This window comes from Bidens hawaiensis, unplaced genomic scaffold (genome assembly GCF_021521415.1).
Source record: "Bidens hawaiensis isolate Kalapana, Puna unplaced genomic scaffold, B.hawaiensis_p1.1 tig00014686_1, whole genome shotgun sequence".
In the NCBI taxonomy this organism is placed as follows: Eukaryota; Viridiplantae; Streptophyta; class Magnoliopsida; order Asterales; family Asteraceae; genus Bidens; species Bidens hawaiensis.
This window is the reverse complement of record NW_027492284.1, coordinates 406493-421269: the sequence shown is the minus strand read 5'-3', so window position 1 is coordinate 421269 and position 14777 is coordinate 406493. Positions and strand designations below refer to the sequence as shown.

The window sequence follows — 14777 nt, the reverse complement described above, 5'->3', positions numbered from 1 at the left end:
CTTTTTGCACAAGAGGTACTAAAACAAATTTTTAAGGAACTAGGTGATGATGTGTTTTTTTAATTAGTTCATAAATCAAGTGATGTATTTAAAAACAAACAAATCACTGTGGTTATTCAATATGTTGATAAATGGTTTTGTTCATGTAAAGATAAACTTATTGGTTTTGTTCATGTAAAGGCCGTGTGTTATCTCTCAAATCTGATCTTGAAGATAATTTATTTGTCTAATATGAATAATATGCATTCAATTTGGCTAAGGTTAGAGGTTAAGGTTATGATAACATCAGTAATGTTGCTGGTGAGTTTAACGGATTGATGCTGGTGGATTAGTACTTTTTATTTAGATTCATTTCCAGAATATGTATATTAAGTTATCTAATATTACTTAAATTATCGTAAATTTCTTGTTAGTTTCGATTCTATTTGGTTGAAATATTGATGGCATATATGTTTATTCTCAACGCGTAGAAGATTATCTTCAAATTAAGATTGGCACTACGTATTGTACGTCATGGTTGTAGTTAAACTGGATGTTATATATAAGGGCATGTTTGGCTAAGCTTATGGAGAGCTCCTTATGACTTATGGAGGAGTACTCCTCCATAAGTCATAAGGAGCTCTCCATAAGCTTAGCCAAACATGCCCTAAGTCAGATTATTCTACTTGAGTTTTTTTTATTGCTATGAGAGTAAGATTCTTTTGATTGTTTTTAATTAATTCTACAACAATTCTATTAGGTAATTTTTTTACAACATAACAATTAATGCTTTATTAAATTTGTTTAAAAACTGGTTATATTACGTTCGTCTTAAAAATTTAGAACGTTCATTTGACATAATTAATATCTATGGTTAAAATTTCCATGATGCTAGAATTAATGAATGATGCAACTCAAAACCAAAATTTGGATCAGTACACCCTATTGAACATTCATTAAAGTTAAAACCATTACAAAACAAGAAAAATTAAAACTGTTATTTGATCAGAATATTCAACTTTTGCTTGCCCTTGGATCTTTCACACGTTAGTCATTCCACATTGTAAACACGCTAGGATTCGACTCTTGTACCGATGAATCACCAGACCATCCTGCATAGTTCTCTGTTGGCAAATTATCATAATCAACCTTAACCATGGCTAGTTCATCCGCGGTACTCCCGGACTGTCCCATAAAATTACCTAAATACCCTCCACCGCTATAGCTCCCACTCGAGCTACCACCATTGTTGTTAGTGCCGTCCATTAAAGAAGATGAAGATCCACCTACACCCATGTTCATCAACCCATGAAACAAAACCGGGTTGTTTTGAAGATAGCTATTGTAGTATTGAGGTGTTTGATTTGATGGTTGGTGAGAACCATGCATGTTATAAGGGTGATGATGATGAGATGGAAGGTAACTTTGGTGAAACTGAGAGTCTTGATTGGAATAATGAGAGATTTCAGGGTTATGTAAAGTTAGCAAAGGTTGTGGTGATTGTGTCTCAAATGGTTGTTGTAAAAGAGGGTAGGCTTGTAACACCCCACCAGCGGCAGGCGAGGTTCCAAATGGAAAACCCGAGCCAAGCGCTATCATTTCTTCTCGTTTCCTTGATGACTCGATCGCTTGCGCCTCTTTTAAGCGTTTTGCGGCTCCTCCACCAATGGGAAGAGTGTTACTCTCAAGTATGCTTTTAACATCGTAACGATTCATGTCAAAATTTGTGACCGCACTTAGTCCTCGAAATTTTATAGCCGCAATGTCGTATGCTTCGGCCGCTTCTTCTTCGGTGCCTGCATGATTTCTCTAGTTATAATATGTATACTTTTGAAACAAACATATATGTTTAAAAAACATAAATACAAGATTTTAAAATGTTACACATTGTATTGAAACATGAAAGAAATAAATGCAATAAAACAATGAACGTGTAATGTGGGCCAAAACCCAAAATTTAAATTGTGTGTGTTTTTTTTATGAAGTTAAGAAAAGCAAGAGACTATGTAGGTGCATGCATTCACATAGGTTTTTGAAAAGAATTTAAGATAGATGAATGAACACAAGATCTGATTATTGATGAAACAATAAACATGGTACATACTGAAAGTTCCCAAGTAGAGATCTTTGTTGCCTGCAACTCTTCCTATTCTGGCTTGCCATCTTCCATGCTGATGATGTCTGATCATGCGATTTAAATTAAAACCTCGTATGAGTGAGACATAGAGATTATAATGTAAAGAGAGATTGATTAGGGTTTTTGGTACCTGGTTACCCCGCGATACATTGATGCACCGCGAGAAAATCCACTACTTTTCCTGTTAAAAATCAAACTATGATTAACAAAAAACTAAAAAATGACTAGATGATAAACATTAAATAGGTTGCTAAGTTGCTAACCTACGAATGGATGCAACAAATTCTTGTCTGGTCATGTGTTTCATATCATCGATTTCCTTTTCATAGTTAGTAATCTGTAACATGTACATGAAATAACTCGGTTATTCGTGATTCGCTTAAGATATATATGAACACATACATAGAGCTGCATGTACAAATAAAAAGAAGTAACAATGGCCTGCTAGAGACATACAGGAAAATTGGTAGTGGTAGAAGTTCCCCAGTACTTTAGTGCAGCCATATCATAAGCCCTAGCTGCTTTCTCTTCTTTGTCATATCCACCTAGACACCAAAAAATAATGTTAAAAACTGTTGGAAAAAAACTAGACGCGGCGATATGATAACATGACTTACCAAGATAAACTAAATCAGTAGAAAGCCGAGCAAAGGTATCGCGAAAGAAGAAACAAGAAAAGAAGTTAGTAATTATTAACAATATATAACAAGGTGAAAAGAAGTTATATAAAGATATTAAGAATCGTGTGATCACTAAAAAAACAAAAATCACATACTGAACGTCACTACTAAACAAATGAGTATAAGCACCGTAACGAAAACTAAAGAGTGCTTACCTTGACGTCCTTTTCTTGATTGCCCTTCTCTTCTACAACTATTGTCCCACAAATGAGCTTCATATCTTCCCGTCCATCTATGCCTGCATTTCGATAATTCATATAGCAAAAAACTATTGTTATAAAAGTTTTTGAAAATATATGTAACTAATATGGATAATAATAATAATAATAATATCTACAAATGTTATAAAACACACCTAGTAACACCACGATAGATTGAAGTTCTTTGACCAAAAGTATCCAAAGTCCTTCTAGGGTTAGCTTCAACAATGCTTGTAGTACTATTGGTATTATCATTGCTAGTGTTATCACCACCGGTGCTTGTTTCACAAGTCGAACGTTTTCCACTGCCCATAGACAATGTCAAAGACTGCAAAGTGCTTGAATTCTCCGGTAGTTCATAGCTTGTAGGCGTGGCAGATAAAGTGTTTTGAACTTGTGGCAACAAACTGTTGTTTGTGAACAGATAATCCGTGTCGGTACCCGCCGCCTGCATATCGTTATACGTCACAAGATCTGAAGAGTTGTCTGACTTGCTCACACCCAAAAAATCAGCCACTTTAGGGACTTGATCATTGCTACCTTGTGCACCAATCAAGTTCCATTCTGCATATATTTTAAAAAATCATAAGCTAACACTATTATCTTGAAATATTATTATATACAAGGATGATTAATATTACCTTGGTTAGGGAAAGGGGTGTTGTCTATGTTATCATGAACAAGGCCTAGAGAAAAACTGTGAGACTGAGCTGTGTGAAGATGAGGTGGTAAAGATGAATGAGTTGGAGAAAGAGGAAATGAAAGCCAGTTGTTTGAATTCATGTCTTCTTTGAAGTTGAAAGCAAATAATATGATGATAATACTATGTGAACACCTGCAGAAATCTAACAACAAAAGTTTTAACAAAGCATAAAAGGAAGTGATAATTAGCTAGTGATCAATGGAAGGATATAAATATTACCCTAAAGCAGTGTACTTAGAGAGAATTTGAGGTGAAGAAAGATAGGGTTTTAAAAAACAAGAGAAGAGAAGAGGAAAAGAAAGAATTTAATAGAAAGATGGAAGTATTTAATAAATACTCCTTTATCTTTCTATTCTCTCTCTTTTGATTCATAGAAGCCCCTCTGCAATGTTCATTTTAAGTAGTCTGACTCCTGCGTCTTACACACAAATTGTTTTATATGATTTAGATATTTTTTTTGAATATTTAATTACGTTATTAATTCTAGAATGCAATTTAAAAAGTATGTTTTTATAATAAGTGCAACAAGGCACGAGCGCCTTTATAATAGTATAAGAAGTTCAAGTTGCCCAATTTTTCTTGTGTGTAATAATAATATTAATAATAACAATTATATAACAATAACAACAATTATAACAGTAATAATAATAAAGAATATTGTTTTTATATAATCTTAACTATGCCCTATTATTAATATCAGTCACAACTTTACATGTTTCTGCTGACAATCCAAACTATTGGTGTATTTGTTTTTAACGGGTCGCAACTAGCGGTATACTAACTTCGTTAGTCCATTGCTGAGTTGGCATGCATACGTGTCAAAAAACGATCTACGTGGCATTTTATGTTGACTAGGCTACCTTGTTGGACCCACCACTAAATACAAACTTAGCATCATCTTCATTGGATCCACTATTGCAACCCACCACCAGCCCACCACCCTTACAACCATCGTCGGAACACACGACCACAACCATGTCCATTCCCTACAACCACCACAGGAACCCACAACCCCCACCATTATCTTATTCATCGACCACCAATGGTGGAGATATAAACAGAAATTGTCGGCGACCACCTTGTTCTCTAGCCACCACCTGAAATTTTTGCTCGACTTCTTTACATGCAACTTCCGCTGGATCTATGTACCACCGCCACGTTGGCACTCCGTCGTTGGAAACACCACCCTATCCTATCCCTTCAAGTAAATTTCAAGAATTAGACTAAAACTGGTCGCTTCTCACTGCTTTATTCGAAGATCATGAAGAAAGCGACAATTAGATCCAAAATTAGTTTGACAAAAACCTGTTACAAATTAGGGTTAAAAGAGCGGAAATGAATGTCGATCTTGAATGAGACACGATCTAGACCCTAAGTTAGTGTGCAGACATATGATTTGAGGGTTGATTTGATGATTATTGTTGGTTGATAACGATCTGATGAAGATGGTGACAAGTTTGTGTTTATTAGTGGGTCCAACAAGGCAGCCTACTCAACATCAAATGGCATGTAATGTTGCCTCGTAGATTTTTTTTACAACTAGGTATGCCACGTAAGCATTAGACCAACGGAGTTAGTCATTCATTAATCGCAGCCCGTTAAAAACAAATACACCAATAGTTGGGACTGTCAGCAGACAAGTATAAAATTGAGACTGATATTGCCAATAGATACAAATTAGAATTATTTAAAACCAATATTCCTGATAATAATAATAATAATAATAATAGTAATAAGCCAAGTTCTATTTTGAAAATTGAATGCAAACTGAAAACCTAATGTTCGTTAATAGTCTATATTAGTAACAAGTCTAATTGCAAATGGTTGATAAGGGCAATCATGCTTTAATTGAAAGCTAGTTATATACGTATATTCTTAACTTTCATTCATGTCATTTCAATAAAATTTAAAAATTAAGTCAATTGCTTCATAGGTACAAACGAAGTTACTTCCCTATTAGATTAAAATGTTGTCAATGGAAGTAAAAATTATGACAACCATCAATTATTGTTTGTATGAATCATCATTGACTAACGAGTAAGAACTTGAATTTTCAAAATCCAACTTGCCTAGTAATAATAAGGAAAAAAACAAAATTACGTGAGGTATGTTTATAAATTAGACTCAAAACTCGTAACATAACTTTTATAAAAACTTAATGGTATCATTGAAAGTAAATAGAAGATATATTATGATAAAAGATCAACTTCACATATAAATAAATTTATAAGAAATTCTTTAGATATCTTTTCTCACCTCTCTCACACTCTATTCTAATCCAACTTGAGTTGTATTGGAACTCACTAAACACCTCGTACTTGCAAAAAATTGACACCCCAAAGTCCAGCATTCCCACACTATCTAAATCATCTTATTGGACTATATGTTTGTGTATATAAGTTTATGAATTATTATTATAATTATTAAATTAGGTACTAGTAATCTAGGATTTTCTTTATTAATCAATTAATATAAATAAAATTAAAATTAGTGTATGGAGGGAGGATGTTGATCCCCGTGCAGTGTTGCAAGTGTTCTAAATTTAAGATTTGAGTAGCAGAAGTAATTGAGTAAAATCTACGATATTTAGTTCTACCAAAAGTTTTAAATGAAGATAAAAAATAAAAAGATTTGTTTTATGGATCGAAAATTAAATAAAAATTAATTGAAAGAGGAGAGAGAGAGAGAGATTGAGAAAACCAAGTAGAAATCTGTTGACCAGATAATTGGGAAACGCACTCGTCAAAAAGGTAAATTAAGAAACAACAAAAAATAATAACTTTGTTGGGTTACAGTAATTAGTTCCTACTTAGCCTCTTTAATATAATTTAATAGTTTTATTAAATTTCTGCCTTCTGTCTTCCACTTACTGGCATGATCAGTCAAAGTAAATTCTTTTAAGTTTTCACAGTCTTTTTTGTTTTTACTTTTTATTGCAAATTCAGTATGTAAGAAAACATGAATAAATATGTTCCAACGTTTGTTTTTTTTTTCAAAAACCATGCAGAAGGACAAATGATATAATTTTTATATCATTAAGAATAAAAAGATTGTAATTACATATGAATAAGACCATGATTGTAAAGTTCCATTAAGAATAAGAGGACTTAGCAATTACATATGAATTTATCATTAATAGTTCAGTGAAGGTAGAAACCGTCACTGATCTTTTAGTGAAAATTGATAAGAAAATCAGACGTGACGTTACTACACCGGGACATAACCTATACTACATCTTTAGTAGTGTCACCTTGTGAAAATTACGGTTATGTTACGCTTGAATTTTTACTGGATACATTTTTTTATTAATTTATCATAAAACAAATCATCGCCCATTAAAATTTTCTCAATACCACACTTGAGCTAAAAGAATAGATATCGTATAGTTCTATCTCATCATAGTTGTTTAACTTTTTCTTTAATTTTTTTGTTAAATTGTAATTGTAATAGCACAATATAACTACACCATAATATTGTTCGCTTTAATCATGACAAACCATCATCGCCTTACGTATTTAAATGTATCATACCGGTGAAGGTATCAAGCCCCTTATAAGGAAGCCTTCCTTCCCCTTCATAGCCGATTTGGTATCGCTACAAATTTCCACCCTCATAAGGATTCAAAGTCCTTACGGGACTTGGCATCATCGGTCGATCCCTGGCTCTGATACCATTTGTAACATCTCGTAATCACATTCTGGTATTGTTCGCTTTGACCGTGACGTACCATCAGGGCTCAAAGATTTGACACGTGTGATGTTGGTGAATTTATTAAGCCCCTTATTAGGAAGCATAAGTTCTCCTACATAACTGATGTCGGATCACTACATGTCCACGCCAATAAGGTCCATGTCCTCATGGGACTTGGCACCACCGGTCCGACTAGTGTAACTAGTTATCATGATATTATCCGTTTTGACCGAGAAAAACCGTCACGGTCTCCTCATTGATTTAAAACATTTCATCTTATCCTTCTCTACAATAAGAATTGAATCATTGTGTAATTTAGTCTAAATTTTATAGTAAATGTTATACTTAATTTGTTCAAGTTCTAGACTTCTTGTTAGTTGCTTTATTTTTAAAGGGTTATTGGAGCTTTAATAATTTCAACTTTCACTTTCGTTGGATCATTCCCAACTTAGAAAATATTTATAGATAGACTCAATTTTGAACGTATTTTTCTTCAGCAATCCTATACTAAGTGTAAAGTAAACCCGTTAGCTTTTCGATGGCGTGGAAAATACGTATGGATTGCTAAAGGATATAATATGTTGAAAGTTGTGGTTGTTTGTAAATATTTCATCAGTTAAACCAGGGTTAATCTCGACTAATAGGTGAAAGTTAAGATTATTGAAGCCCAATAACCCTTTTATAAATAATGTATCCTTTAAAAAATAGTATTTATCGTTAAAAACAAAATTGTATAAGCTGTTTTTCTTTAATGATTTAAAATGTGCAAGCCAGATATTTGTTTGATCACTGGGCCAGTCTAAGCAGGCTATCTATCCTCTAGATAGCCTATATATTGTTGACAGTTGCATTACCCAACACAAACTGCCTAAAACATGTGAATATCGAATTCCACTATACGGGATCAAGTAGCCGATGTTTAATTGTTTCTTCGACATATAGCTAGGTTCCTAAATTTATTACAATCTACCTATCCCATTAAAACATTATCACTTTGATCAAGGACAAACCTAAATTCACACCACTCACGATTAATCATTTTGTTTCCTGTTCTATATCATTTGTTTGTATTTAGACCATTCGTAGTGGTCTCGTTGTGTATGCGAAAACAACCCCCCCCCCCCCTCACCCTAGTTGTGAGGTTAGTTTTGAAATGGGTTGTTGTGTACACAATGATGGTTGGTGAAAGAGAAGGAAGAAAAACGTATTTACTAGAAGGGGTTTAATTTGAGACTTTTTACCACTACACCACTTTTTGCAATACTTCTAATTACTGACTGGGACCGGGACCCCACGTGTCGCACAACACCCCTATGTGTTTAGTACTACACATGGTCTTAGGGATGATGCACCGGCTGGTACAAACAGAAGAATTGTGTGTGGGCAGGTTGACCCTAAAGGCTTGTACGAAGCCAAAAGTCGATGGCTGATCTAGAAAAATGAAGGGTATCTCTAGCCCAATTATGTGGTTGGAACCACCTCATACTCTCATTGTTCATATATTAGGAATAAGCATGGTACATACCCACTAATATGATTTGTTTGAAGTACGGAATAGATGTCCGTGTGAGTAAAAAGAATTTGCTTATAATTTAATGTTGTATTTGTTTAAAGAAGATTAAAAGTTACCAACCTGCTTTAGTTGGCACTTGGCAAATAGATTTTTATACAAGGTGCTTCTATATGTTGAAATTTTTACTGTCCTCAACTAGTCAACAAGCATGTGAAACGAGAGGAAATCACTAGAAATAACTAGTCTAATGTATAACATGTTGATAATTTTAGCGTAACGAGCTATTTTAGGTAATTGGGTTTTACTTTAAAACAAAATGAAAAATAATAGTAAACATGTTACGAACATTATTCGTTAATCAAATGGTCTAAAGAAAATAGATAGAAACCAGAATAGAAATCAGATTTTTGGGAGAGACTTTGATTTATCAAATCATAATATTTTCATTCATAATCATTTAACAAAACATAATGCCTTTATATAGGCTTACAAACATGTAGACGAAAACGTGCAGTTGCTAACTAATGAAAACATGGACCCATTACTCTTCCTAATATAATGCTAGAAATAAGGAAATGTGGAGATGATGGAAACGTGGAAGTTCGGAACATAACAAAACACTTATACGACGTTACAAGGTGATGTTGAATGCATGCTCAATTTGTGATTTTGAGCACCATGAAACCTTCCGGGTTCTTAGGATTGACGCCCACAAATCATGAAGGGTTCCAAAGGGGCATAACCACATTAGCAGGGTAGGAGAGATATGTCCTGGCGGGGTACAAGGGTTGCCCCAACCCCCCCCCCCCCCCCCTAGGGTCCAAGGGACAACATACCTATCTGATAGTCAATAGTAATAATGATTCATTATGCGCCAGATCTGCATGGATGATAAGAGAAGTAATCAAAGACTGATGTAACACAAAGTGTATACCTTTTAGCATCAAATTATCCTCTTATTTTGGTAAAACTCCATGCAAATTCGTTGTATTCGGTACTTATTTGAGTTATTTATGAATTTGCAGGTCTGGGCGCCAGCCCGACGAAGAAACGATGAAAAGATGGCATTTTTCGGACAAAAATCAAGAATCTGCCAAAAGTGCATGACCATGCTAAGAAAGCGCATGACCATGCAGAGAGCAGGTGCATGACCATTCTAAGGAAGCGTATGGCCATGCTGAGCAACTGCACCATCATGCACTTTATGAGTATGATGGTGCACCTTTATTGGAACCCGTGCACATCTACTGCCGTGCCAAAGTTCATGACCATGCACTTTATGTGCATGATGGTGCACCTTTATTGGAACCCGTGCACATCTACTGTCGTGCCAAAAGTGAAACTGCACCATCATGCACTTTTTGTGCACCACCGTGCACTCCCGAGGGCACGGGCCCGTGCACTATCCGATACCGAGAACAAGACACATCAACTTTGAAAGTGCACTAGCTAGTGCCGCAAATGCACGACCATGCACTTTTTGTGCATGACCGTGCACTTTTTTGGAACCTGCAACTCTGAGCTGCCGAAAGTGAAAGTTTGACTTACCCAAAATAGTGCACGACCATGCACTTTTTGTGCATGACCATGCACTTTGACCAGAAGCTTATAAACACTTGTTTTCACTTCATTTTGGTGTGTGGAGTCTTGGGGATTCTCTCCCAACCAAGTGCAGCAATTTTTGGGGATTCTTGGAGGCTTCCACCAACACAAGATTCATCATTCCATCCTTTAATCCTTGCTTAATCTTAGTTTGCATTCCTTTGTTCTTGAACATGTTTTGTAAGCTTATTTCTAGTTTGATTGTAGTTGTATTAAGCCTTATGGGCTAATTACTTTTGCTATCTAGACAATGTTGAAACTTTTATTAATGTGATATATTATCTATGTATGATTTTGGTAAAGTGGTTTTCTTTCAAGAATTTGGTTGAATTTATAAGTTGATATTAATGGTGTTCATGCTTGTTATGTTACATAACCTTGTTAGTTTTGCAAATGTTTAGGCATTCATGTTGGAAAACTATGTTCTAGATGTTTGTTTGTAAACCTTGAATGTTCATGAAATCTTTGTTTACATTACTAAGTTAGGATAACTAGTAAAAATCAATTTGGTTATATAATTATTGATGAGTATGAAACCCTACACTTAATATTAGAAAATTGATGAGTGTTGTTATGATTCTTGACTTGGTGATGACTTGCTAGTTAAAGTTTCATAAGTTTATATTAATTTCATGAATTTGGCTACTTTAGTGTAATCTTTGGTGGTTAGAATGTTGTTCATGCTAACTTTCCTTTGATTATGAGACTTTGTTGTTTTGACAAACAAGTTAGTCTATGTTTATCTCTTGATTGAAAACCCATCATGATGATTATTTGCTAGTATTAGGTTGCTTTATTGAAATCTAGTATTTATGTTTAGATTCATGATGTTTTGCCATATCATTGCTATTTTGTCATGTTAGTAGAGTGGATTGTTGTCTAGATAGTTTGTTGGATTGATAGTTTTTCTTGTATTTTTACTTGCTTTGTTTTTATTTTATGCTATTTAATTTGTTAAATATTCAAATCAAGATTTATTTGTTCGGTTGGTCATTTACAAAGATTTAGTACTAGAAAGTTTCCGTGTCCATGGATTGATACTCAGTTCTTGCCGACACTTTATTACAAACGATAGGTACACTTGCCTTTCGTGTGTGGTTTAGTTGTAAGTGAAAACCTATTTTAAAACCCGATTTGTGTGGAACTTTTACTTAAATATTTATATATATATATATTCACACACGTCAAAGACAAATAAGTATCAATGACAAACTGATGATATATAAATATCAACAATTGATGGTTCCCATTGATGTAAATGTTAAACGCCGGCGGTTATAACCAGCTTCAGTTTCACTTTTCATGAAGAGTTGCAAAGTTTCATCCAACCATTGTAATTGTTCAACTGTTTACAAAACTATCATTGTCTAGTCGGATTAATACAACATATTTCATACTTTATTTTCACATAGAAAAATATCTTGTTCTTGGAGAAACACATTCCACCTTATTCGATTATTAATTTCATATAACCATGAAATATTTTAATCTAAAAATGAACTCTATAAACAATATAGAAAGCAATCAAGGAAACTACGAAATCCAAAACCTACAAAACAAACATTCTAAACCTTCAAAGGATGGTGCAATGGCAAACATTTAACTTCCCTCTAGCAGAGATTTTCGGTTTGAATGTTGTTTTCACTGGTTTCCTACTTCCTGTCATTATAACCTCTTATAAGCTATACAAGCCCAACAAAACGGTAATTTATCTAATCCTTTAGTTAGCAGGGTACATTCCGTTGGCGCTGCGAACTGACAATTCCCTGAGAACCCCCTTTTGAGATTTTGGTACATGTAACTGGATTATAATTTTTGTTTTCATTTTAGAACGTCTTACAGTTTATAAACCAACAGAGATTAAATCCATAAGAGTCAAGAAGCATAAATTATCTATTACAACTTTGTCCAATAATTAATACATTAATTCCCCACAAACAAATTGTGTTCTATATATAACTTATTATGTTTTATAAGTTTGGCATTATTGATGCATAAAGTAAGAAACACAGAGAATCTGTAAAGGTAATAAAACTAAAAATGATGAGTAATTAAAGATTTTAAAGGCGATTTATGTACTGCTTCATGACATTGTTAATGAATTTAATCACACGTTTACTGTCAAAGTTGATTGTAGAGATATGTGAATATTGTCAGAAATACTTATATAAAATACATAACATTAATAAAAAAATAAGATGGTTGACTGAAGTGCTCCAAAACAAGGAGGCAAGGACCCACGTCTCTCGCCACCTTTTCCAACCTTTTAAAACTGGTAACATTAGATTATGCATTTGTGCATGCGTGTGTGTGTGTGTGTGTTTTTAATAGTGTAGCTGTAGGTGAAGAATCGGCTGAAGAAACACTGACCAAAAATGAAGAATAAATGGGATTATAGTTATAAATAATTACCAAAAAAAGAAGAATGAAAAACAATCAGTTCATGTGTGAAACTGACTAAATGTTAACTGCTGTGAACTGTGTCAGTGAGTCAGGGATGAAGATTCTTGTTTTGTTTGGGAAAGGTGGTGGGGATTTACCACCGGCCATTAATATTAGAGTTTCTAAAGGTAATTAATTAAAATAATTAATAATTATATTTTTAATTAATATTTAAAAGATGGCCTACGTATGTATATGTTTAGGAATCAAGGTTTCAGGATTTGCGGCAACATTCGATGGAATGTAACTGCTCCATAATATCAGCTAAGTTTGAAAAGTTAATCTATATAATTCATGTAAAAATGTTATATGCAACCAGGAGATTAATGATGTTGATTAAGTAACATTGAATCATATAGAAAATTTAATATCATATTAATACTTTTATTCCTTAAAATCTGCTACGTTCAATTTAAGGTATAAGGCAAAGGATATACATTAACTTTTTTAATTTAGTAAATGCATAGAATGTCTTTCAACAAAGAATCTTTTCTATAGAAAGAGATAACTAACGAGAAAAAAATATCTAAAAATACTAAATGATCTTCTAGCTAGTATGATGTTTACTATTCTAAAAAAAGATACTGAGAGTTCAAATTCTTACAAATACAAGGTTAAAGTTATATTTTAAATAAAAATAAATAATTTACAGTTAATGTAAAATGTAAATATCAATTGGCTTAAAGTCATGTACTCATGTTTTACACATGTTAGAAAAATATGCATAAAGTGATTTTTAAAGGCGTCAATATTATTGACAAAAAATAAGTGATCATGACAAAAGTTTGTAACGGTCAAAATCCGCCAAATATTGTGGCAGATTTTTTGACGGTTATGACCCATTACAATCTAATCATCAGAGGTCACGCCGCCGTGAAATGCCGAAATCATAATCGAGTTTTCATGTCAGTTTTGACTTAGGGTGACAAGTGAATTAGGGTAACCGTCAAAGAAGTTGAAGTAATGAGAGTTTTTTTAATTATTTTTAAACATTAAATTAAAAAACACCCATTTTGAGAATTATTTTTCAAAGTATCCCTATTTGGTAAATATTTTCTTGACTACACTTACTTGGTAAAAAAACACTCGATAAATAACTACGAGAAAACTGGGTTGTTTCGAATAGCAAGTTTTGTCATAAATGCCTAGGAAGCTTTCTTTAGCGACAATTTTCCAAATTTATTTTGTAAACTATCCTAGTAAACTTTTTCCAACAAATTTCCACAAAGTTTCTGTAATGCCCCGTTATCGGTACCTCATATTTGGACGTTGGATTTACTCATCAACATAGTTCTAATCATCAGAGTTAATAAAAACATTCGCGGAATATAAAAACTTTCATAAAACATCTCATAACAAACCATAACTTGTCTTAAAACAACTTTTCGTCTTTCAAAATAAACAAGACATTAAACTTAAACGTCTTGAGTCTTCCGATGTCAGCCTCTTGTTCAATGCCACGTGTTCCCCTCAAGCGAGCTGTCTCATCCTACTCACCTACGTGCATACTAAAAGTCAGCTACGCTGAGTGAGTTCTAGTTAATAACATAACATACTATGCATACACACATACATACATACTTTCATTCGTACTTTCATAATTCAATTTCTACTTTACTTTGTCCTATTCTGCCTCGGATTAGGGTCCGGTCCCATTTCTGCCTTGGATATTATTAGGGTCCAGTCCCTTTTCTGCCTCGAGATTATTAAAGGGCTCGGTCCCTTTTCTGCCTTAGATATTATTAGGGTCCAGTCCCTTTTCTGCCTCGAGATTATAAAAGGGCTCGGTCCCTTTTCTGCCTTGGATATTATTAGGGTCCAGTCTCTTTTT

General features: G+C 33.8%; 1 protein-coding gene across 1 annotated transcript; it reads right to left on the bottom strand.

The window, feature by feature from the left end:
• Positions 1–752: 752 nt before the first annotated feature.
• On the bottom strand, positions 753–4095 carry LOC143547258 (AP2-like ethylene-responsive transcription factor PLT2). The gene is made up of 9 exons (XM_077038727.1): positions 3638–4095; positions 3152–3560; positions 2952–3034; positions 2734–2742; positions 2573–2661; positions 2380–2453; positions 2247–2297; positions 2084–2160; positions 753–1775 (listed from the first exon to the last, which is right to left on the bottom strand). The coding sequence occupies exons 1-9, from the start codon at positions 3777–3779 to the stop codon at positions 1027–1029; spliced, it is 1683 nt and encodes a 560-aa protein (XP_076894842.1). The 5' UTR covers positions 3780–4095; the 3' UTR covers positions 753–1026.
• Positions 4096–14777: the final 10682 nt, after the last annotated feature.